This window comes from Salmo salar, chromosome 09, assembly GCF_965601325.2.
Source record: "Salmo salar chromosome 09, fSalSal1, whole genome shotgun sequence".
NCBI lineage: Eukaryota > Metazoa > Chordata > Actinopteri > Salmoniformes > Salmonidae > Salmo > Salmo salar.
The window spans coordinates 7,882,356-7,907,190 of record NC_138299.1 but is presented as its reverse complement, the minus strand read 5'-3'; the positions used below and the strand labels follow the sequence as shown (position 1 = coordinate 7,907,190).

The following is a 24,835-nucleotide window of genomic DNA, read 5'->3' as shown; positions in this document are numbered from 1 at the left end:
TGCTCAAACGGTCAGAAACAGACTCCATGAGGGTGGTATGAGGGCCCGACGTCCACAGGTGGGGGTTGTGCTTACAGCTCAACACCGTGCAGGACGTTTGGCATTTGCCAGAGAACACCAAGATTGGCAAATTCACCACTGGCGCCCTGTGCTCTTCACAGATGAAAGCAGGTTCACACTGAGCACATGTGACAGACGTGACAGAGTCTGGAGACGCCGTGGAGAACGTTCTGCTGCCTGCAACATCCTCCAGCATGACCGGTTTGGCGGTGGGTCAGTCATGGTGTGGGGTGGCATTTCTTTGGGGGGCCGCACAGCCCTCCATGTGCTCGCCAGAGGTAGCCTGACTGCCATTAGGTACCGAGATGAGATCCTCAGACCCCTTGTGAGACCATATGCTGGTGCGTTGGCCCTGGGTTCCTCCTAATGCAAGACAATGGTAGACCTCATGTGGCTGGAGTGGGTCAGCAGTTCCTGCAAGAGGAAGGCATTGATGCTATGGACTGGCCCGCCCGTTCCCCAGACCTGAATCCAATTGAGCACATCTGGGACATCATGTCTCGCTCCATCCACCAACGCCACGTTGCACCACAGACTGTCCAGGAGTTGGCGGATGCTTTAGTCCAGGTCTGGGAGGAGATCCCTCAGCAGACCATCCGCCACCTCATCAGGAGCATGCCCAGGCGTTGTAGGGAGGTGATACAGGCACGTGGAGGCCACACACACTACTGAGCCTCATTTTGACTTGTTTTAAGGACATTACATCAAAGTTGGATCAGCCTGTAGTGTGGTTTTCCACTTTAATTTTGAGTGTGACTCCAAATCCAGACCTCCATGGGTTGATAAATTGGATTTCCATTAATTATTTTTGTGTGATTTTGTTGTCAGCACATTCAACTATGTAAAGAAAAAAGTATTTAATAAGATTATTTCATTCATTCAGATCTAGGATGTGTTATTTTAGTGTTCCCTTTATTTTTTTGAGCAGTGTATTTACATTTTATGCTTTTATTTCGCTTCTGAAATAAAACTATCAGATATAATTACTACGTTGACGGAGTGTCCAGCCAACGTTGTAGAACTGTTTACCGTAGGTGACTTGAATGCGACTCAGTACTCGTGTTTAACAATGGTGTCCGTGGGTAAGTACAGTAGCTAGCTAGTAAATCGGGTATACTAGCGTAGCTATATACTTACACGTTGCTCTCTAACAGTCCTTATTTATTGTATTAGTCACACAATGAAACCGAGCTTGCTGGATTGATTATTTACTAAGGTTGAAGCCGATAACTGTGATTACAAGAGAAAACGAATTAGCGTTAGCGAGGGCTTTGCTGGGCAGCTTCCGGGTAGCATTAACTAGCTAAGGGGAAGTCAAAAGTTAGTAACTTGTAGCTAGCTTTCAATGTATAAAAGAGTTTGAATATATTTACATGATCGTTAAATTCACACGTTTTGAACAGTTCAACAGACCGTGGGGAAATATGTATGTGTAACACCTGTTGTGTAAAATACATCTTGAGCAAATGTCATAAGCTAGAGAGCTTTATCTTTTTGTACTCTCACTTTTCTGGCCATAATATCAAATCCATGTTTTTGGTCACATACACGTGATTAGCAGATGTTATTGCGGGTGTAGCGAAATGCTTGTGCATCTAGCTCGACAGTGCAGTAATATCTAACAAATTACACAACATATACCCTCTACACACAAATCTAAGTAGGAATGAATTAAGACTATATACATTTGGAAGAGCGATGTCAGAGCGGAATGGAATGGACTAAGATAGAAGTATAGAATACAGTATATGAGATGAGTAACGCAAGATATGTAAACATTATTAAGTGAATGAGATACTGTAGAATAGTATAGACATATGAGATGAGTAATGCCAGATATGTAAACATTAAGTGACTAAGATACCGTAGAATAGTATGTACATATGAGATGAGTAATGCCAGATATGTACACCTTATTAAAGTTACTAGTGTTCCATTCCTTAAAGTGGCCAGTGATTTCTAGACGGCCTATAGGCAGCAGCCTCTAATGTGCTAGTGATGGCTGTTTAACAATCTGATGCCCTTGAGATAGAAGCCGTCTTTCGGTCCCCAGCTTTGATGCACCTGTACTGACATCACCTTCTGGATGATAGCAGGGTGAACAGGCAGTGGCTCGGGTGGTTAATGTCCTTGATGATCTTTTTGGCCTTCCTGTGACATCAGGTGCTGTAGGTGTCCTGGAAGGCGGGTAGTTTGCCCCTGGTAATGCGTTGGGCAGAACGCACCACCCTCTGGCGAGCCTTGCAGTTGCGGACGGTACAGTTGACGTACCAGGCGGTGATACAGCCTGACAGGATGCTTTCAATTGTGCATCTGTAAAAGTTTGTGAGGGTTTTAGATGACAAGACAAATATAATAATTGAGTGGTTGTTGGCAGTGCACATAGGCATTGTTGTTTGTCAAACATGAGTACGATTATCAACTGAAATTGTGTTTATCATAAACTTATAATTAACAGTTTGAATCCAATTTAATCAAGACAGATGATTGACAGACATTTCATTTCTAGTGGAGGTACTATGCCTCCTGCTGGTAGCTGTGCTGTGGGGCTGCACCAACCCATTTCTGAAGAGAGGCACAGAGGGGATTGAACATGTGAAAAAGGATAACAAGTTTCTTCAGTTCCTGGCAGAGGTTAAGTTCCTGTTTTTAAACATCAAGGTAAATTGACACTTGCATTTGGAGAGGGACTAAAACTTTTTCCATTTAGGCCTATCGTACCATTAGCTCATAGTAACCATGTATGTAATTCTTAATTGATGCAAATACACTTTCCATGCTTTTCCTGTTATTTATAGCAGATGTAGCCTATAACAACGTGTCCCTTTACATTTGCAGTACCTGATACCATTCCTACTGAATCAGAGTGGGTCCTTGGTGTACTACTTCACTCTTGCCACCACAGGTTAGCTACATCTTACAACTAAGACATGTTGAACTACAGTATGACTATTTTACACATCGACTGCTCACAATCTCATCCTCCTCAGGTTTCTCTTATCTCCAAATCACATGATTGAAGTTGCCCCTAGATGCAGATTTTTCTTCCTCACCCTTTTTTCCCCCCCTCCTCCCCTCATACAGATCTGTCTCTGGCTGTGCCCGTGGCCAACTCCCTCACCTTCCTCTTCACCATGCTCACTGGGAAGCTGCTCGGGGAGGAGTTTGGAGGGAAAAGTAAGTGTTGTGTGGTTATGATGTCACCACTCTCCAAACATAATGGCACACATTCTACAACATTGCCATCGCTCTCTGGGCTGTTTGGTTAGCCTTAGCACACATTGCATTGAGAATTGTCTAATTTTTCCACACGCTGTCTCTGTGTGTTTGTTTGTTGCAGGAGCTGTTGGAGGAATGGTCCTCACCATGGTGGGCATCACTCTATGCATAGTGAGCTCCATCAGTGAGACTGAGAGCAAGGGGCAGCAGAATGGCACAAAGGTCTCACCATAGAAATAGATACTGTATCAGCACAGTACTGTATATCTCTATGGGTCTCGCTCTAAAAAAGATGACTGGACACATTTTAAAATGTTCTATCACATACCAACTAGTTCAAGTTATTGTTTCTTGTCTAGGGTACTTTCTATAGGCTTAGTTATGTCTTCAATAGAAGTGACTTTATGCTACATAACATATTTCAACTACAGCGGTGTTTAGGCTATCCAAAAAGATCAAAGCATATCGCTGTAGAACACAACATTTTGTAACAGGTAATGAAAATGAGCGCTTCTTATTGGACAAGTTCAAGTAGTAAGCTACCTCCCCATTCCCTGTTTCAAAACGTTTTCTCCCTACTGGACACAATCCTGACTTATACCAGCCAGGCAACAGAGTGATTGGACAATATGTAGAAGAGAATGCAAATGAGCATAGTGGGAACTCAAGCACAATGTTGTGGCTCCCACACCTTATAACAACTGTGACAGAGTTCAAGTAGGGTTTATTGCAGCCGGGGTCCAGATTTATTGCCTATCTAGTTAATGCCGAACCAGCCATTCTTGCCACTTTGCTGCCATGTTGTGTGAATACTGCCGATAGAAACACTAGGCTATAGGCCTATAGAAGACCACAGTCAATGTGTTAGTGTTGAAAATAGACTAACTAGAGTTTTAATCACAGTGCTGCTACTGTATACCAAGGTCAGAGAAACCGTTATTACATTGTAATGTCTTAATGTAACTTATTTTGATATGAAACTACAAAGGCGTTCCATGCAAGGTGATATGTTGAGTGGGGAAAAACTGTAGTCTGTTTCCTGTTTTATTGCACTTTTTATTCAGAAATAATGGCATTTAACCCAAAATGCTTATACGGTACAATCAGAGGACATTGCTGTTTTTGTAAGATAAAATATTTCATATTGTATATTTCCACGTTTATTTTGATGAAGAGGAATTCTTTACATTAAATGTACACTACCGTTCAAAAGTTTGGGGTCACTTGAATTTTTTTTTATACACAATTTTTTTAAAGCACATTTTCTGTCCATTAAAATAACATCAAATTGATCAGAAATACATTGTTAATGTTGTAAATGACTATTGTAGCAGGAAACGGCAAATATTTTTTTTTATGGAATATATACATAGGCGTACAGAGGCCAATTATCAGCAACCATCACTCCTGTGTTCCAATGGCACGTTGTGTTAGCCTTTTAAAATGATACATTTAGATTAGCTAATGGGTCATTAGAAAACCCTTTTACCATTGTTAGCACAGCTGAAAACTGTTGTTCTGTTTAAAGAAGCAATAAAAGTGGTTAGTTGAGTATCTGGAGGATCAGCATTTGTGGGTTCGATTACAGGCTCAAAATGGCCAGAAACAAAGCACTTTCTTCTGAAACTCGTCAGTCTATTCTTGTTCTGAGAAATTAAGGCTATTCCATGAGAGAAATTGCCAAGAAACTGAAGATCTCGTACAACGCTGTGTACTACTCTCTTCACAGAACAGCGCAAACTGGCTCTAACCAGAATAGAGTGGGAGGCCTTGGTGCACAACTGAGCAAGAGGACAAGTACATTAGTGTGTCTAGTTTGAGAAACAGACGCCTCACAAGTCCTCAACTGGCAGCTTCATTAAATAGTACCCACAAAACACCAGTCTCAACAGTGAAGAGGCGATTCCGGGATGCTGGCCTTCTAGGCTGTGTGTTCTTTTGCCCATCTTAATCTTTTCTTTTTATTGGCCAGTCTGAGATATGGCTTTTAATTTGCAACTCTGCCTAGAAGGCCAGCATCCCGGAGTCGCCTCTTCGCTGTTGACGTTGAGAATGGTGTTTTGCGGGTACTATTTATTGAAGCTGCTAGTTGAGGACTTGTGAGGCGTCTGTTTCTCAAACTAGACAATCTAAATGTACTTGTGCACCGGAGCCTCCCACTCCTATTTCTATTCTGGTTAGAGCCAGTTTGGCTGTTTTGTGAAGAGAGTAGTACATAGCGTTGCACGAGATCATCAGTTTCTTGTCAATTTCTCGCATGGAATAGCCTTCATTTCAAATAACAGTTATAGACTGACGAGTTTCAGAAGAAAATTCTTTGTTTCTTGCCATTTTGAGCCTGTAATCTAACCCACAAATGCTGATGCTCCAGATACTCAACTAGTCTAAAGAAGGCCAGTTTTATTGCTTCTTTAAATCAGCACAACAAAAGGACTTGAGTTCCTGTATGTTGTTATGATCACACCACGTCTCGTTAATCATAAGGCATACACCCCCGCCCTTCTTCTTACCAGAGAGATGTTTGTTTCTGTCGGCGCGATGCGTGAATTAACCAGGTGGCTGTACCGACTCTGACGTATCCCGAGTGAGCCGGGGGACATTTCTCCAAAAAGTACGATTTTTGTCCCCATGTGCAGTTGCAAACCGTAGTCTGGCTTTTTATGCCGGTTTTGGAGCAGTGGCTTCTTCCTTGCTGAGTGGCCTTTCAGGTTATGTCGATATAGGACTCGTTTTACTGTGGATATAGATACTTTTGCAACAGTTTCTTCCAGCATCTTCACAAGGTCCTTTGCTGTTGTTCTGGGATTGATTTGCACTTTTCACACCCAAGTACGTTCATCTCTAGGAGACAGAACGAGTCTCCTTCCTGCGTACTATTGTTTGTACAGATGAACGTGGTACCGTCAGGCGTTTGGAAATTGCTCCCAAGGATGAACCAGACTTGTCTCCAATTTTTTTTCTGAGGTCTTGGCTGATTTCTTTTGATTTTCCCATGATGTCAAGCAGAGGCACTGAGTTTGAAGGTAGGCTGTGAAGTACATCCACAGGTACACCTCATATTGACTCAAACTATGTCAATTAGCCTATTAGAAGCTTCTAAAGCCATGACATCATTTTCTGGAATTTTCCAAGCTGTTTAAAGGCACAGTCAATTTAGTGTATGTAAACTTCTGACCCACTGGAAATGTGATACAGTGAAATAATCGGTCTGTAACAATTGTTGGGAAAATGACTTGTGTCATGCACAAAGTAGGCGTCCTAACCGACCTGCCAAAACAATAGTTTGTTAACAAGAAATTTGTGGAGTGGTTGAAAAACAAGATTTAATGTAAACTTCCGACTTCAACTGTGTGTGTATATATATATATATATATATATATATATATATATATATATATATATATATAAATAAATAAATTAGGTAACAGTTGGGTAACAATGTTGAGAATGATTTGCCAAGTCATTAGTGATGTTCATTGACCAGACACACCTTGTCTGGGTCTTTTGGGAAGGGAGGGGGATCTTTTTCACATAACTTCTTACTTACACGTAGCTTTGGTCAAAATCTAGAGGAGAAAAATACAAAGAACCTCTTGTAGTCTCAATCCTTTCACACTAACAACAACCATACAACCAGGCGTGAATAAACATGCATTTAACAAAGACTTACTTTTATCCCTATGAGCACAAGATGTTGAAAATACATACACTACCGTTCAAAAGTTGGGGGTCACTTAGAATTGTCCTTGTTTTTGAAAGAAAAGCACGTTTTTTGTTCATTAAAATAACATCAAATTCATCAAAAATACAGTGTAGACATTGTTAATGTTGTAAATGACTATTGTAGCTGGAAATGGCAGATTTTTTATGGAATATCTACATAGGCGTACAAAGGCTCATTATCAGCAACCATCACTCCTGTGTTACAATGGTGTTAGCTAATCCAAGTTTCATTTTAAAAGGCTAATTGATCATTAGAAAATCCTTTTGCAATTATGTTAGCACAACTGAAAACTGTAGTGCTGATTAAAGAAGTAATACAACTGGCCTTCTTAAGACTAGTTGAGTATCTGGATTATCAGCATTTGTGGGTTCGATTACAGGCTCAAAATGGCCAGAAACAAAGCACTTTCTTCTGAAACTCGTCAGTCTATTCTTGATCTGAGAAATGAAGGCTCTTCCATGCGATAAATTGCCAAGAAACTGAAGATCTCGTACAACGCTGTGTACTACTCCCTTCACAGAACAGCGCAAACTGGCTCTAATCAGAATAGGAGTGAGAGGCCCCGGTGCACAACTGAGCAAGAGGAAAAGTACATTAGAGTGTCTAGTTTGAGAAACAGACGCCTCACAAGTCGTCAACTGGCAGCTTCATTAAATAGTACCCGCAAAACCCCAGTCTCAATGCCGAAGAGGCGACTCCGGGATGTTGGCCTTCTAGGCAGAGTTGCAAAGAAAAAGCCATATCTCAGACTGGCCAATAAAAATAAAAGATTAAGATGGGCAAAAGAACACAGACACTGGACAGAGGAACTCTGCCTAGAAGGCCAGCATCCCGGAGTCGCCTCTTCACTGTTGAAGTTGAGACTGGTGTTTTGCGGGTACTATTTAATGAAGCTGCCAGTTGAGCACTTGTCCTTTTACTCAATTGTGCACCGGGGCAACCCACTCTTCTTTCTATTCTGGTTAGAGCCAGTTTGCACTGTTTTTCTTGTTATATGAGATCTTCAGTTTCTTGGCAATTTCTTGCATGTTCCTCACTGGTCTGGCGTAGAAGATAGCGCTCACCTCCTTCTTTGGTCTCTTTTGGATGGCTGGGAGTGCCGTCTTCCTTACTTCGTCCCCCGTTGACTTCACCCTCCGTCCGTCCGACTGGAACCACAACATCAGAGTCGTGTTCATTAGACACCAAATAGAAGAAAACAGACAAACAGGGCGGGACTACCTGGACTTATAAGAAAAGCAAATTTTCGCTACATTTTTGCTACAGTGTTTTGACTGTACCTCTGGAGAGTCCAAGAGAGCAGAGTCACTGTATCTGTCCTCAGGGCCCCTGGCTGCCTTCCTGCCCTGAGCAAGACAAAGGGAGACAGTGTGTACCTTTATTACCACGCTCAATTGTCCTACAGACAAAATAAATATAAAATATGAATCAGTAGATGATACGCACGAAGTAGCTTACCTCATATCTCCTTGACAGCCTTCTAATTCCAGGGTAAATTCTGGAAAATAATGGAAAATTTAAATTCACATAATATAGAATTCAATATTTTATTTTATTTAGAATAAAATACACACACTAGTCTTTAGTCTTGTCTGTCTAAAAGCTGTTCTATTGTCAGATTCTCTAAAATTTCTGTACACATGATAATTCCATCTATACCTCTCAGTGGCTTTAGGAACCAACAGCTCCACGTAGGGAAGCTTATTGAACCTCTCTGCTCCCACTGCCACGTAGTACTGGCCACTCTCCAGCTCATCTGCACTGGACACGGTCACACCCTCTAGAGTGCACAGCCTAAGAGGTAGCAGGGTCAACGGTCAGGGGGTCACTAATGGGGTCAGAGAGCCTTTAGCCTTTTGGTGGCCCTAAGTGAGATTTGGTTGGCGGCAACAACAAAGAATCTGTCCCCTCTCTTGACGACGGAGAGAAAAATGAAAGATTGTAAACTTAATTTCCTGCAATTCTACCCATTTTGCCATGGGGAGTAGAGAAATGTTGCAGTTTTAATTTATGTAAATCTACACATTTTGCCATCGGGGCGGAGAGACGTTAAGCAATTTTTTATAACACATTTCATGCATTTCTACTCATTTTGCCATGGGGCAGAGAGACATATTTTTTATGTTTTACTTAGCTGACATTGCTAATTGTTAGCTGACATGGCTAATTAACTGACGGTCAGTGACTGACATAACAAGAGAAAACCTGCTGAAGCGGAACCAAATTTTGAAATTCCACCTTGTGTATTCTACTATTCTAACTCTTAACAGTAAGTTGAGACCCTGACTTCGTTCCTATTTTTTATATATGTTTTTGCTGTTGTGGGCCCCCTGGCGACCTCCTATGTCGCTTATGCCTGGAGCCTGCCCTGGAGAGACTGTTATCTGTGTACCATTAGGTCATTAGACTGCCATTACCTGTAATAGGTCAAACATGCTGTGAGGGTGTGACAGCTGTGTTGTCCTATGTGATCAGTCTCACAGTGTGTTTCTATGCGTGCGTTTGTGTGCCTGTATGAGTATGTGTGGTGTGTGTGCGCGTTTGGGTCTGACCTGCGCACGGCTCCAGTGCGTAAATTGGCCTTCTCTGTGATTAGACCGAGGATCTGATCCAGGTCTCGCTGCCAGGTCCTGGGAATGATGAACCGGAATGGCAAGCTATTAGGTCCAGAGGCTATGGAGGCAAGCCCTGTTAGTATCACTCATTGTTTCTGACCACATAATATAACAATAAATCAATACTTCAAACTAAACCTAGCCACAGACAGATAATGTTTCTACAGTGTTTCCACTTTGATACTATGCAACATTGTTGTTGTATTTAAACCAAGCGGTAGGCATGGGGGGGCTGCCAGTGAGGGGCTGCGTACAGATGTAGGATCTTAATTTGATTACTCTTTTGTTGCGGCACAGCAGGAAATGCAAACTTGTAGTTTATTTGGGTTTTAAAAAGTTTGTCATTTCCACTTTGAAATTTCAGACTTGATTTGCCCTAATGAAAAATGTATCAATCCCAATAAAAATGGCCATGAATTATAACCCACATGCTAATTCACATTTCCTGTTACTGCAGGATTATTTACCTGCTGCAGCAAACTGGCTCAAACTAAGATCCTACATCTGTAGGCTGGGTATCAGGCCTGCCCGGGCATGTTCAGAGCCCTGATAACACAGTGGCAAAACAACATCTGTGCCAACCCAAGTGTCACACAATTCCCTTTCTACTGTTTCATATTAACTCAGTGGTGTAAAGAAAGAATGCTGACGGGCATGTTATGGTGGCCTTTCTGGTCCCAGTCAGATAATGGAGATTTATATTATTTTTAGGAGTACGATATTGCTCCAAAGCAGTACACACTCCACAGCTAAAAATGAAATACATTCATATCTTGCTATCCAACCAATTGGACTGAATAAAAAGCAAGCACTTTCCATTGTGCGAATGGCTATTGAGATGCTACGCTTGAAATGGCCTTGTATGACAAGCATCCGTGACACGTCCGAGAGTCCTTTGCATAATATTACCTCATCAAGATCTATCCTCCTTTGATATATGAATGCATCTGATGATAAAGAGAGCTATTGAAATGGGCCAACAATTACCTAAGACACTGGGTGACAGCTTGAATACAGCACAGAACATTGATGTTATTATGGTGCTTATTTCCCTATTCGTCTTGGGACCGGTTCAGATCCACCTGATTTGAGTGGGCGTGTTAGTGTGACCATCCCCCTCGGAGCGTTCCAGTGGCGAGTCCGAGATGGGTTAGGCATGGATTAATGAGTAATGGACCCGACAGAGAGCCGCCACACACAGAAAACCATATTGAACCTAACCTGTGCTCCTTCTCTGGGTACAGACTGCTTCTACAGCCCTGTGTTCAAATAACTGTATGGAAAAACCAAGAGACGTGTTAAGGGTTCACACGTCATCACCAACGTCAATGAGACATAGAACGCTTGACCCATGTCTGTATAAAATATTTGCATAATGGTTTACTAGCTTCATGTGTATTAGGCACACAATGCATACATCTCATAGGAAACGTAACATTTTCACAAAATAATGTAACCTACTGTATCTAGACATTTACACACGTCATGGTAGACATGAATAAATTGACCAATGCCATTGAACATACAGGTGTAGAATTAAGACAATTTCTAGAGAATTCATAATTCTGCCTGGTAGACTACTACTCACTCCAGCTTCTTGAACCTCTCAAAGCCTGCAGCTACGTACTTGGCCCCGGTCTGGAGGTCATGCAGCTCCCTGACCCGGTGTCCCTGACGGGGGTGTACAGGGTCCTCACGGCTAGCAGAGCCTGGATGCAGTGGGTCATGTCATTGAGGAATGCCTCCATGGTGGCCACCTGTCGATGGTTGACCACGAACCTCCTGCCAGAGTAGGAGTCACCGTTCCTGTAGACCATCACGCTCTTGACCGGAGGCAGGAGGAGAGTTGCTGACACACTAGAAGCCATTTCACCAGATGCTGTCTTTGTCCCCGTCTGCTCTGGGTCTAACACACCACCTCTCATACACTCAAACCTTAGAAGGCTAGAAGAGTGTCGAAATGTTTGAATTAGAAGGTGAGACCCACTTCTGTTGTTGTGTTCTGTGTGGTGGTCTCTCACAGCTCTGGACTCTCCCGCTTTCTCTGCTCTCTCTCTCTCACACACACACACACACACACCTCTGGCGGCTGTGAGTATTCCCTGGTTGCCATGGCAGCAGGGCCAGCAATGACTGGCTTTGTTGGCAAAACCATCAGCAGCAACGAATGACAAGAAGAGGGAGAGTGCAGGAGCAATAGTCAGAGAGAGAGCAAGGGGACAGTGTTGTAAGCTGCATAAATAAGACAAACCATAAACCTATGCATCATCTTAAAAAAAAAAAAATACAAAAACCTGTTGAACTGACATGGTCAAATTCACAAGTGAAGCCTAATGCTAGTTCTGTAGTATGTACAACGGAAACAGTAGTTAAAGCTCAGGGATAACCCCTCTACAATAGGTTAGGCTCTGGGAGTTGACTTGAGGGAGTTGGAATACCTTTTCCCATTCATCCATTTCAAACATTCTCCCTTGCTTGACCTTTTATGGGCTGTCTAGAAAGCAGCTTTTGTGTAGTCGATATCCACACAAACAAGAACAGTATGTTGAATTGTATAACTGCACTTTAATGATTGTATTGAGTATGTGGTCTCAATGGGAAATACGAGCTTGTGTGGATCACCTGAGATAAACTAAAGGCAGCAGGAATTCCCTTGAATCTCTCCCATAACTTATTTGAAAACAATGGAGATCACCATAGTTATATGGAACGATGAAGACGATAGCAGTGACGTGAAGAAACATCACATATAGCACTGACAGCAACAACATAAGTATTATTATTTAAAAAAACATAGCTATAATATATTTGACCACGTCATCACTGGATAGTTACAAACATAAACGTTATTCATAATATGTTTTCCCCAAACATTCACTCTGTGCCACTCATACACATCTTGAATAAATACCCCCCCTAAAAAGTATACATTTAATTATACCCCTCCCAGTGTGGGATAGCTAGATTCATTTATTTGGTATATGATTATTTATATATCGTAACATAATTTCATTTATCAACATGGGGAAAGATTCAGTCCTTCAGATCAATGTCCAGTTTAGAGAAACAGCCTCTCCTTGGTCCTCTGCCATTAGGAAATATTCAGTCTCTCTTTCAGTGACAGGTACTGAGAGAGAGAGAGAAGAGAAAGATAATGTAATTGTTAACCTTGCATTGAATATTGGTCTTATTCTTCAACACAAATCAATGAAAACAATGTGACAATGACATAACATTTGAGAAAACGGCTTTCACTTTTTTACGGCTGGCAATAGCTTGTTGAAGCCATAGCATCTCCATGGCCAAAGTGTTCCTGTGTAGCTGCAAGGCTTCAGGGGTATGGGGCTCGTCCTGGGCCAGACTACACCACTGCTGGGAACCTGGGAAAAGGCAGACACGTTCAGAGCAAGTCATTAACTTACATGCCCTAAAAACAATGAGTATAAAGTCTCTAAAAAACAAGCATATTTGGATTCACACATACTAAACTTTTATTTGACCCACGCACACCTTACCTTTCTGAGTCTCCCCCTCACCCCCAGGTGGACAAGAAGAAGGACTGGAGGAGCCCCTGGAGATGGATGCCTGTCCATGGCTGTAGGGGTCATCTCTCTCTGGTTCTAGCCTATCAGACATAAGCTGTGCCCCTTCTCTCTCCCCTGGCTGCTCCAGAGGATGGCTTCCCCCGTCTGGTGCTTCTTCCGCATGTTTTTTGGTGAAGATACCAGATGGGCCATCCTGTATGGTAGAGTACAATAACATTTGTTAGATACACAAACTGTGCAGAAAATGACAAGCAGAACTCAGAGTCTTCGAGAGAATGGCAAACTCATCAAGGACCTCAGCCACCCTAGCCATGGTTTGTTCACCACGCTACCAGAAGGTGGAGACAGTACAGGTGCATCAAAGCTGCATCAAAGCTGGGGTCGAGAGGATGAAAAACAGCTTCTATTTCCAGGCCACCAGACTTAAATAGTCACCACTAGCCGGCCTCCACCCAGTACCCGGCCCTGAACTTTAGTCAGGCTACCATCCGGAACTCAGCCCTGCACCTTAGAGACTGCTGCCCTATGTACATAGTCATTGAACACTGGTCACTTTAACAATGTTTATATATTTTCTTACCCACTTCACATGTATATACACTGTATTCTAGTGAAGGCTCAACCTATATAACTACTGCTGTACACAGCTTTTCTATTCATATACTGTCACTCCATAATGTCTATACACACACACACACACACACACACCATCATATAAGTTTTAGAACACCTACTCATTCAAGGGTTTTTCTTTAATTTTACTATTTTCTACATTGTAGAATAACAGTGAAGACATCAAACCTATGAAATAACACATATGGATTCATGTAGTAACCAAAACAGTGTTGAACAAATCAAAATATATTTTAGATTTGATTCTTCAAATAGCCACGCTTTGCCTTGTTGGGTTCTGAGAATATGATATATACTTAGTCATGTCACTGAGGGAGAGAGGGTAATTTATAACGTTTACATTATATCAGGGATCCTATTGAAATATTGAGTGCTTAGGGCTACACCAGAAGATAATGGTTATCTGCAGGAGGAAGGTACAGTTGAAGTCGGAAGTTTACATACACTTAGGTTGGAGTCATTAAAACTCGTTTTTCAACCACTCCACAAATTTCTTGTTTTAACAAACTATAGTTTTGGCAAGTTGGTTAGGACATCTACTTTGTGCATGACACAAGTAATATTTTCCAACAATTGTTTACAGACAGATTATTTCACTGTATCACAATTCCAGTGGGTCAGAAGTTTACATACACTAAGTTGACTGTGCCTTTAAACAGCTTGGAAAATTCCAGAAAATTACGTCATGGCTTTTGAAGCTTCTGATAGGCTAATTGACATCATTTGAGTCAATTGGAGGTGTACCTGTGGATGTATTTCAAGGCCTACCTTCAAACTCAGTGCCTCTTGCTTGACATCATGTGAAAATCAAAAGAAATCAGCCAGGGCCTCAGAAAATAAATTGTAGACCTCCACAAGTCTGGTTCATCCTTGGGAGCAATTTCTAAACGCCTGAAGGTACCACGTCCATCTGTACATACAATAGTACGCAAGTATAAACACCATGGGACCACGCAGCCGTCATACCGCTCAGGAAGGAGACACGTTCTGTCTCCTAGAGATGAATGTTCTTTGATGTGAAAAGTGCAAATCAATTCCAGAACAGCAGCAAAGGACTTTGTGAAGATGCTGGAGGAACCCGGTACAAAAGTATCTATATCCACAATAAAACGAGTCCTATATCGACATAACCTGAAAGGCCGCTCAGCAAGGAAGAAGCCACTGCTCCAAAACCGCCATAAAAAAGCCAGACTACAGTTTGCAACTGCACATGGGGACAAAGATGGTACTTTTTGGAGAAATGTCCTCTGGTCTGATGAAACAAAAATACAACTGTTTGGCCATAATGACCATCGTTATGTTTAGAGGAAAAAGGGGGAGGCTTGCAAGCCGAAGAACACCATCTCAACCATGAAGCATCATGTTGTGGGGGTGCTTTGCTGCAGGAAGGACTGGTACACTTCACAAAATTGATGGCATCATGAGGATGGAAAATTATGTGGATATATTGAAGCAACATCTCAAGACATCAGTCAGGAAGTTAAAGCTTGGTCGCAAATGGGTCTTTCAAATGGACAATGACCCCAAGCATACTTCTAAAGTTGTGGCAAAATGGCTTAAGGACAACAAAGTCAAGGTATTGGAGTGGCCATCACAAAGCCCTGACCTCAATCCTATAGAAAATTTGTGGGCAGAACTGAAAAAGCGTGTGCGGGCAAGGAGGCCTACAAACCTGACTCAGTTATACCAGCTCTGTCAGGAGGAATGGGCCAAAATTCACCCAACTTATCGTGGGAAGCTTGTGGAAGGCTACCCAAAACGTTTGACCCAAGTTAAACAATTTAAAGGCAATGCTACCAAATACTAATTGAGTGTATGTAAACTTCTGACCCACTGGGAATGTGATGAAAGAAATAAAAGCTGAAATAAATCATTCAAGGCTCACTTAACCAGCATGGCTACCACAGCATTCTGCAGCAATACGCCATCCCATCTGGTTTGAGCTAAGTGGGACTATCCTTGGTTTCTCAAATGATTGTCTCGCCTGGTTCACCAACTACTTCTCTGATAGAGTTCAGTGTGTCAAATCGAAGGGCCTGTTGTCCGGACCTCTGGCAGTCTCTATGGGGGTGCCACAGGGTTCAATTCTTGGGCCGACTCTCTTCTCTGTATACATCAATGATGTCGCTCTTGCTGCTGGTGATTCTGTGATCCACCTCTACGCAGACGACACCATTCTGTATACTTCTGGCCCTTCTTTGGACACTGTGTTAACTAACCTCCAGACGAGCTTCAATGCCATACAACTCTCCTTCCGTGGCCTCCAACTGCTCTTAAACGCAAATAAAACTAAATGCATGCTATTCAACCGATCATTGCCCGCACCTGCCCGCCCATCCAGCATCACTACTCTGGACGGCTCTGACTTAGACTACGTGGATAACTACAAATACCTGGGTGTCTGGCTAGACTGTAAACTCTCCTTCCTGACTCATATTAAGCATCTCCAATCCAAAATTAAATCTAGAATCGGCTTCCTATTTCGCAACAAAGCATCCTTCACTCATGCTGCCAAACATACCCTCGGAAAACTGACCATCCTACTGATCCTCGACTTCGGCAATGTCATCTATAAAATAGCCTCCAACACTCTACTCAACAAACTGGATGCAGTCTATCACAGTGCCATCCGTTTTGTCACCAAAGCCCCATACACTACCCACCACTGCGACCTATATGCTCTTGTTAGCTGGCCCTCACGTCATACTCGTCGCCAAACCCACTGGCTACAGGTTATCTACAAGTCTCTGCTAGGTAAAGCCCCGCCTTATCTCAGCTCGCTGGTCACCATAGCAGCACCCACTCGTAGCACGCGCTCCAGCAGGTATATCTCACTGGTCACCCCCAAAGCCAATTCCTCCTTTGGTCACCTTTCCTTCCAGTTCTCTGCTGCCAATGACTGAAATGAACTGCAAAAATCTCTGAAGCTGGAGATTCCCATCTCCCTCACTAGCTTTAAGCACCAGCTGTCAGAGCAGCTCACAGATCACTGCACCTGTACATAGCCCATCTGTATACAGCCCATCTACCTCATCCCCATACTGTATTTATTTATTTATTCTGCTCCTTTTGCACCCCAGTATCTCTACTTGCACATTTCATCTTTTGCACATCTACCATTCCAGTGTTTAATTGCCATACTGTAATTACTTTGCCACCATGGCCTATTTATTGCCTTAATTCCCTTATTTTACCTAATTTGCACTCACTGTATATAGACTTTGTTTTCTTTTTCTTCTTCTTCTGTATTATTGACTGTATGTTTTGTTCATTCCATGTGTAACTCTGTGTTGTATGTGTCTAACTGCTATGCTTTATCTTGGCCAGGTCGCAGTTGCAAATGAGAACTTGTTCTCAACTAGCCTACCTGGTTAAATAAAGGTGAAAAAAAACGTACAAAAAAACTGGAGAATGACCCAACACACCTCCGGCTGTGTAAGGGCTATTTGACCAAGAAGAAGAGTGATGGAGTGCTGCATCAGATGACCTGGCCTCCACAATCACCCGACCCCAATCCAATTGAGATAGTTTGGGATGATTTGGACCGCAGAGTGAAGGAAAAGCAGCCAACAAGTGCTCAGCATATGTGGGAACTCCTTCAAGACTGTTAGAAAAGCATTCCTCATGAGCTGGTTGAGTTAATACCAAGAGTGTGCAAAGCAGTCATCAAGGCAAAGGGTGGCTACTTTGAAAAATCTCAAATACACTTTTTTTGTTTACTACATGATTCCATATGTGTTATGTCAAAGTTTTGATATATTCCCTATTATTCTACAATGTAGAAAATAGTAATAATAAAGAAAAGCCCTTGAATGTGTAGGCGTTCTAAAACTTTTGACCGGTAGTGTACATATATATTTACATTCCAGACTGACATTGCTCATTCTAATATTTCTAAGTTGCCTTTGTTTGTGTATTGTTCGTTTTTACTGCACTGTTGAAGATACAGTGCAGTCGGAAGGTATTCAGACCCCTTGACTTTTTCCACATTTTGTTATGTTACAGCCTTATTCTGGAATAGATTATATAAAAAGACAAAATCTCATCAATCTACACACAATAACAAAGCATAATCAGGTTTAGACATTTTTGCAAATAAAACACTGCAATACCTTATTTACATAAGTATTCTGACCCTTTGCTATGAGACCCGAAAGGTGCATTCTGTTTCCATTGATCATCCTTGAGATGTTTCTACAAGTTGACTGGAGTCCACCTGTGGTAAATTCAATTGATTGGACATGATTTGGAAAGTCACACACCTGTCTATATAAGGTCCCACAGTTGACAGTCTTTGTCTGAGCAAAAAAAGCCATGAGGTCGAAGGAATTGTCCGTAGAGCGCTGAGACAGGATTGTGTCGAGGCACAGATCTGGGGAAGGGTACCAAAAAATGTATGCAGCATTGAAGGTCCCCAAGAACATAGTGGCCTCCATCATTCTTAAATGGAAAAAGTTTGGAACTACCAAGACTCTTTGGCCAAACTGAGCAAACTAAGAAAATGTGGGAAAAGTAAAGGGGCCTGAATACTTTCCGAATGCACTGTAAGCATTTCGCTACACCCGTGATAACATCTGCAAAATGTGTGTACACATCCAATAACATTTTATTTTAACCCTTAAAATGCTTACGTCTTTGAAGTGAGGAATGGCAATAATGTTCCCCTTCCAATCAAAATGGTTCACTTCTCCATCGATATCTCTCACAATGTCCTCAAACTCTGAACGTGCGCAGTTGATCTCCTTTCTCATCAGATATCCACGAGCGTGTGCCTGTGGGAAAGGGATGAGGTGACCACTGTGTTAGTGTTAGCTACAAAACCTGGCGAGGTTAAATTTGTTAGCTAGTAGTAGTGTAGCAATTGACAACTAGAGCTAAGTTTGAACCAACAACCCTTCAGTAACAGGGAGAGCACATTACCACCTCTGCCATTAAGGTCCCTCCAGACCTATTGGCAGGGGCTGTTGTATATAGGATGGCATTGACCACATTATTCCACCTCTCCGGAGAAGCCTCTATTCCCAATGCAAATGAAACACTTCCATCAAATGAAGGAGACTTCTGGGATAATCTACCCACCTTTAGAGCAAGGGTACAGCTAGGGCATGAACAAACAATTGGCTACTGTACTGTATGTTGCAGAGCATGTTGAAGTACACTTTCCTACTGTGCCATAAAGGTCCAGACCGTTTGGCTGAGTACATTCACATACAGGGAATCTACACTATCATGAAAAGCTAACTACATACATTTTGTGAATACAACCCTGTGCAACAGAGACTGTAGTAAGCTACAATACTGTATTTAGCTAGCAGCTAGAACGCATCGTATACGTTAACGTTAGCTAGTAACTTAAGCCTCCCACCCACACTCAGTCCCCACTGCCAGCCAACACTAGCTCAAGTTAGCTTTGAAGCTGCTTTCAAGCAAAATGCACGCCGCTATAGTAGCAATACAACACGGATACGCAAACGAGTGGTCTTTGTTTGGAGACGTTAGTTAGTTAGTTGCTTGCTTGCTTGCTTGCTTTTACCTGAAAAAGTATGAAAATCCACTCGCTTCCCTCCATTGCTATGGTAACGAGGCAAAGTTCGCGGGAAATAAACCGACTTTTGTTCCTTTTCCGGTGTCACAACCACGTCAGGTGAAAATGAAAAGTCCCTTCGTGAAATGTGTAATTTAAAATATATATGAACATCTCCTTATAAGTTGGAAACTCGTCTATATTTCTAATATGTTCAACGCTATTATTAATCATGTCTGCTTTATGTTGTTATTTGTGTTTATTTTGAAAAATATGTGAGCGACCCCGGAAGTACTTATTTTTGCAAGCTTCGTAACGTTACCGCTGTCCAAAAATAATCGTCTGTCAACGCCACACGCGAAAATGAGTGGTGTGAACCAAATGACCTTGTTCCAGACGTGGGGAGCATCTGTTCCGCAAAAGGTTAGTCAAACGAATAATGTAAAGAAGTCTTCCGGACGACGAAAAACAACCCAAAACAGCAGGGGCAGCACCGCAGCCTCAGTCAAGACTCAGAAGAGGGCGACTGGTATAACTTTGCCGCCCCCGGCGCCACGTAACACGCTATGGGGTGAATTTGGTCAGGGGTCCACAGCAGACAGCGAGGTGAGAGATGTCGAGGAGGTTGCTGCTGCTGCTGCTGATGATGATGATGATGATGATGATTTAATGGTAGTTGCTGTTTATGAGGCGGAAAAGTCTTTGCAAATTGATGGAAACTTTGGACAACATAGTGAACACACAACAAATGTTGAGAGCACTTGTCTCACACAGATAAGCTCAAGTGGATCAACATATTACAAAGACTTCCCTGGCCTTGACAGCTCCTCTGCAAAGGTATGGATCTACCCCACCAACTATCCCATAAGGGACTACCAACTAAAGATATCGGAGGCAGCTTTATTTCAGAATACGCTGGTATGCCTCCCCACTGGCCTGGGAAAGACTTTCATTGCTGCTGTGGTAATGTACAACTTTTATCGATGGTATCCATCTGGAAAGATAGTTTTCATGGCACCAACAAAACCGCTGGTGGCACAACAAATAGAAGCGTGCTACAAAGTGATGGGTATTCCACAGACACACATGGCAGAGTTGACAGGTAAGTTGCCACGCATGTATCTTAAACGTGTTTAAACGGGGCCACGGCAAGGCTATAAAACATGTCTTGTCTGACATTTCCATTCCTTTTTCCACCAGGGAGCACGCAGGCTCAGCAGAGGCAGGAACTGTGGCGGTCCAGGCGCATCTTCTTCCTCACTCCTCAGGTATTGGTGAACGACCTGTCTCGAGCCACCTGCCCCGCGCTGAACGTCAAGTGTGTGGTGATTGACGAGGCTCACAAGGCACTGGGGAATCACGCCTATTGCCAGGTATCTAACACTTAAACCATACCTGAGAATGTTTCTGCTTTAACTGAGAAAGTTTGTGTTGAGCTTTACATTTTATGTGAATGACCATTACAGACCAGAGGTAAGCTATTTCACCACTGTTCTATAACTGATACTGGCTCCAGTTACCACCAGAGGAATTGATTGATTGATTGATATCATTTTTTAGATGATTAAAAGTAATAGGCTTGTCCAGCCGGTGACAAAATGACATGCATACAAGAAAACACAATAAAGCCCAGATGCTTATTTTCATTGTTGTCCTCAAAATCAAATCAAATCCTATGTTATTGGTCACATACACGTGTTTAGCAGATGTTATTGCGGGTGTAGCGAAATGCTTGTGTTTCTAGCTCTGACAGTGCAGTAATATCTAACAAATAATATATAACAATTGCACAACATATACCCAATACACAGAAATCTAAGTAAAGGAATAGAATTAAGAGTATATAAATATATGGGCGAGCAATGTCAGTGGCATAGACTAAGATACAGTATATACATACGAGATGGGTAATGCAAAATATGTAAACATTATTAAAGTGACTAGTGTTCCATTTATTAAAGTGGCCAGTGATTTCAAGTCTATGTATACAGGGCAGCAGCCTCTAATGTGCTAGTGATGGCAGTGAGATGGCAGCAATAATTATCAACAGCAGAGGTGCATGTTTGAGAGACCTTGTGAGAAAAATACCCCCAATCAAACTGCCATGTTGTTTCTCAGATATTGTTTTTGTGACACCTTAAAGCTATTCTCTGCATGTTGTCACTGCTTCTCTCCTCAGGTGGTGAGACAGTTGGGGAGCCAGACTCAACAGTTTCGCATCCTGGCACTCAGCGCCACGCCAGGTGGAGACACAAATGTGAGCAGCACAGCCTCTTCCACAACACTCTGAGGATGTTTACCACTATTATTTTGACCTTATGATGCTTGCAAAAGGGTATTAAATGGACTAACGTGACATTATGCACTGACATTATGTAATGATGTACCACTTCAACCATTTACAAGAGAACAGAAATGATATTCCACCTCAATAGTATTCACATTATGTAGGATTATCACCCAAATTGCCTACTTCCTAGAAATCTATCAACTCACGCCTGACTGTGTCTTCCTCTGCAGTCAGTGCAGCAAGTCATATCCAACTTGCTGATCTCCCACATTGAGCTGCGGTCTGAAGAGAGCCCTGACATCCAGGCCCACTCCCACCAGCGCAGCCTGGAGAAGGTGGTGGTTCCCTTGGGGGAGTCGCTGGCCGGGCACCAGGCCCTCTACCTACAGGTAGGCACCAAAGATCCTCTCATATCAGACTTGGTGGCACAGATTGTTTTCCTGGAAATGTGATGTAGCTTATGTCAACTAGAAAGGTAAACAGTGTTCCTATCTGTATGACAGCTGTAGAGCCTTCCAAAACACAATAATGATGTCTATGTTTTGTTCGCTTTTTGAACTTTGTGGTGAAGGAGTGGCCTCTGAGGCTGGTTCCCTTTTGACCCTGGGTTATGTGATATTTGTGTTGGTGCACTGTCACCATCTTCTGGCTGATATTTGTTATTGCAGGATGTTTTTTCAACTGTCCCCTACATGGAAGTAAACATTCTCTTTTGCCATCTCAGTGTGGTACAACTTAATTCATTATTTCTAACGATATAGTGAGAAGCTGCATACCAGGGTGCACTGTGGTTGTTTGTCAGTGCAAATGAGCCGTCTGTACTGTTGTGCCCATTTCAGACTAATTGGTCTCAATTGGCTGGAGTGGTAGAATGTTGTGGCTGTAGAGCAAAGGGCCTATCCACCAGCTACTCCTCCAGCACTGTACCTCCAACCTCAATCACTGTCACCTGTCAAGCCACTGGAGCTGAAGTGACTGGCTGCTATGCGAATCAGATAAATGAACGCTCAGATAGGTGCTTCCCATGATCCAGCATTCCAGACAGCCTCTGGCGAGGAGGAGACTGGACTCGTGTGGTGCTGCCTGTAGTTGGTGCACCTCTTGTCTGATGTGCTGAATTTACAAAGTTACTCTCATGGTTTATGGTCTGGACAAGCTGCCATGGCCTCAACATTGACTAACTCAAAGTAGGTTTGCCTCAGCAAGCATCTCCTTCATGGTCTAGACTAGTTGCCCTCAACATTGACTAACAGTAGTAGGTTTGCCTCTCCCTGGGCGCCTCATTCCATAATATCAAAGGGACTGCCTGAGCCTACTTGAGGCTCCATGATATATTGTGCATGGTTCCCGCTTGTGAGGGATTGTGTTTCACACAAGTAATTGAGCCCACAATTATTCCCTTGTCATGGGAAAGAATATTTGTTCCCATTCCCTCTTTTGTAGGTTATATATTTTGATCTCATGAAAGAAACATGTTTTTGGGTGTGAATTAAGTAATTTGGCAGACATGTCAGACGTTCCCTCTGGAGATTTCCTGCTCCCTCAGGTACTGAGCTGGGGCTTAGTAACCTCATATGCCCCCATCTCACCTTCAGGTTTTGAATAGCCTTCAGCATGGTGCCATTTCCATGCTCACTGGTGCCAGATAGGTTTGAAACTAAACTTTACAGCTGTGGATCTGCTTCTGTGTGTCTGAACATGACTAATCAAGCTTTTTTTTGTATACTGGTAGTCTAGGTTATTATTGGGAAATATCCATCCCCACCATCATGGCTGAAATCACACAACGAAGATTTAATACCATTTTTATTTCTTAAAATGTTTGGTTTCTTTTCTTTAACAAAACAATCAACAAATCCACAGCTCTCGTCGTTGCACTTCCTCAAAAATGTTTACTGTACAGAACACTTTTACAAATCACAGGGAAAAAATTGGCAAAATCCACCAAATTGCATCCACTCCAACTGGATGTTCCCAAATGACCAGTCTGTTATACATGGAGTTCAAATCTTTAAGCATGTTCCAATTCTGTGCACATTAGGAACGTTAACATTATATCCTACTTAGTGTCTACATCATCTCTGATTCCGGCCAGCAAAACAACTAGCTTAGTGTAAAAAGCTGCAAAGGCCAAACACTTAGCCTAATAACCACCCCTGGAACAACTTGGTTAACAGGTGCGTGTTATATCACTATGCTGATCATAAAATTATGGGGATGACGATTTCTCAGAACTACTACATTTAGACTGGACTTGGCGATTTGAAGTGATTGAGATCCTATTAGTTTACATTCTGCTGAATGTGGTACGTGGTGAAATAATGGTCATTAACCCACACTGGGCAATGAGAAAGATGATGTCCTGAACAAGTCTTCACTCAGTGATGATTTGGCAAGGTACCTGACGTACAGTACTTTCTGTGACTGGCGTCATCACAGCTACTTTACTATACAGTCCGGTGTTAAGCAGTATAGGCCTAATTTTCCTATAAAACAAGTATGATAGATCTATGTATTGTTGAGTCAACAAAATAGATGATACAGATGATCACTTTGACATTAAATTAATCCACTTAGTCATTGGTTTTATTAAAAAAAATATTTGTGAAGATAGAAAATACCTCCTAAAATCTTATTGAGTTAATGGATTTTCGTTAAATTGGATATAGATAACGCTGTGAACTAAAAACAATTAACTTTTCTAAAAATACAAAACACATCAGTGTGTGTATACGATAGGTTGCTCTATTTAAGTGCTCAATGCTTTTCCTCTCTTTTCAATGTTACTTGTTTCTCATCAGCAGTGCCAGGTAACTTGCACCAACATTGACACAAAGCAATGTCTGGATTGGAACAGTATGTAAAGAGACAGAAATAAGTAATATTGTACTGTAGTTTGAACAGCTTGTCTTTAAGCAGGGTTTTTCTGTATCAAAAAGAGGCTTAGGTGGTAGGCATGGCCGGGGGCATGGCAGGGGAACGGTCAGGCTGTCGGTGTGGCTGAATTTCAGAGAATTTTAGAGCCTCCCCCCATCTAGCAGATTTTTTTTGCATTTAAGCTGATTTCCGGCAATTCTACACATTTTGCCTTGCAGCTGAGAAATGTTGCAGTTTAAAGCACGTTTCCTGCAATTCTACATTCTGCCATGTAGCTGAGAGAATTTTGCAGTTTTAAAAGGTAGACTTAATGATATGACGTAGATGCAGAAAGTAAACAGCATAGTG

The 24,835-nt window shown here is 42.3% G+C and overlaps 4 protein-coding genes across 6 annotated transcripts in view; 2 read left to right on the top strand and 2 right to left on the bottom strand.

Moving 5' to 3' along the window:
- Positions 1–1,061: 1,061 nt before the first annotated feature.
- tmem234 (transmembrane protein 234) lies at positions 1,062–4,833 on the top strand. The gene is made up of 5 exons (XM_014210094.3): positions 1,062–1,142; positions 2,570–2,721; positions 2,899–2,965; positions 3,145–3,237; positions 3,401–4,833. Exons 1-5 carry the CDS (start codon positions 1,130–1,132, stop codon positions 3,511–3,513), a joined length of 438 nt encoding a protein of 145 aa, XP_014065569.1. The 5' UTR covers positions 1,062–1,129; the 3' UTR covers positions 3,514–4,833.
- Positions 4,834–6,699: 1,866 nt separating this feature from the next.
- LOC106610651 (doublecortin domain-containing protein 2) lies at positions 6,700–11,818 on the bottom strand. The gene is given in 7 exon segments (XM_082956546.1): positions 6,700–8,151; positions 8,284–8,349; positions 8,462–8,501; positions 8,663–8,797; positions 9,556–9,705; positions 11,207–11,300; positions 11,303–11,818. Coding segments are annotated over 7 exon segments (912 nt in total). The 5' UTR covers positions 11,544–11,818; the 3' UTR covers positions 6,700–7,965.
- A 345-nt stretch (positions 11,819–12,163) lies between these two features.
- Positions 12,164–19,476, bottom strand: iqcc (IQ motif containing C). The gene is made up of 5 exons (XM_014210093.3): positions 19,330–19,476; positions 18,428–18,568; positions 13,134–13,356; positions 12,874–12,998; positions 12,164–12,745 (listed from the first exon to the last, which is right to left on the bottom strand). Exons 1-5 carry the CDS (start codon positions 19,363–19,365, stop codon positions 12,710–12,712), a joined length of 561 nt encoding a protein of 186 aa, XP_014065568.3. The 5' UTR covers positions 19,366–19,476; the 3' UTR covers positions 12,164–12,709.
- Positions 19,477–19,620: 144 nt separating this feature from the next.
- fancm (FA complementation group M) overlaps positions 19,621–24,835 on the top strand; it is an 80,101-nt gene continuing 74,886 nt past the window's right edge. For all 3 annotated transcript variants that reach the window (XM_045723347.2, XM_045723346.2, XM_045723345.2), the window contains exons 1-4: positions 19,621–20,422; positions 20,521–20,693; positions 21,500–21,577; positions 21,841–21,999. In XM_045723347.2, the coding sequence (XP_045579303.2) occupies positions 19,684–20,422; positions 20,521–20,693; positions 21,500–21,577; positions 21,841–21,999 (1,149 nt within the window). In that variant the 5' untranslated portion in view covers positions 19,621–19,683. The remainder of the gene's footprint in view (positions 20,423–20,520; positions 20,694–21,499; positions 21,578–21,840; positions 22,000–24,835) is intronic.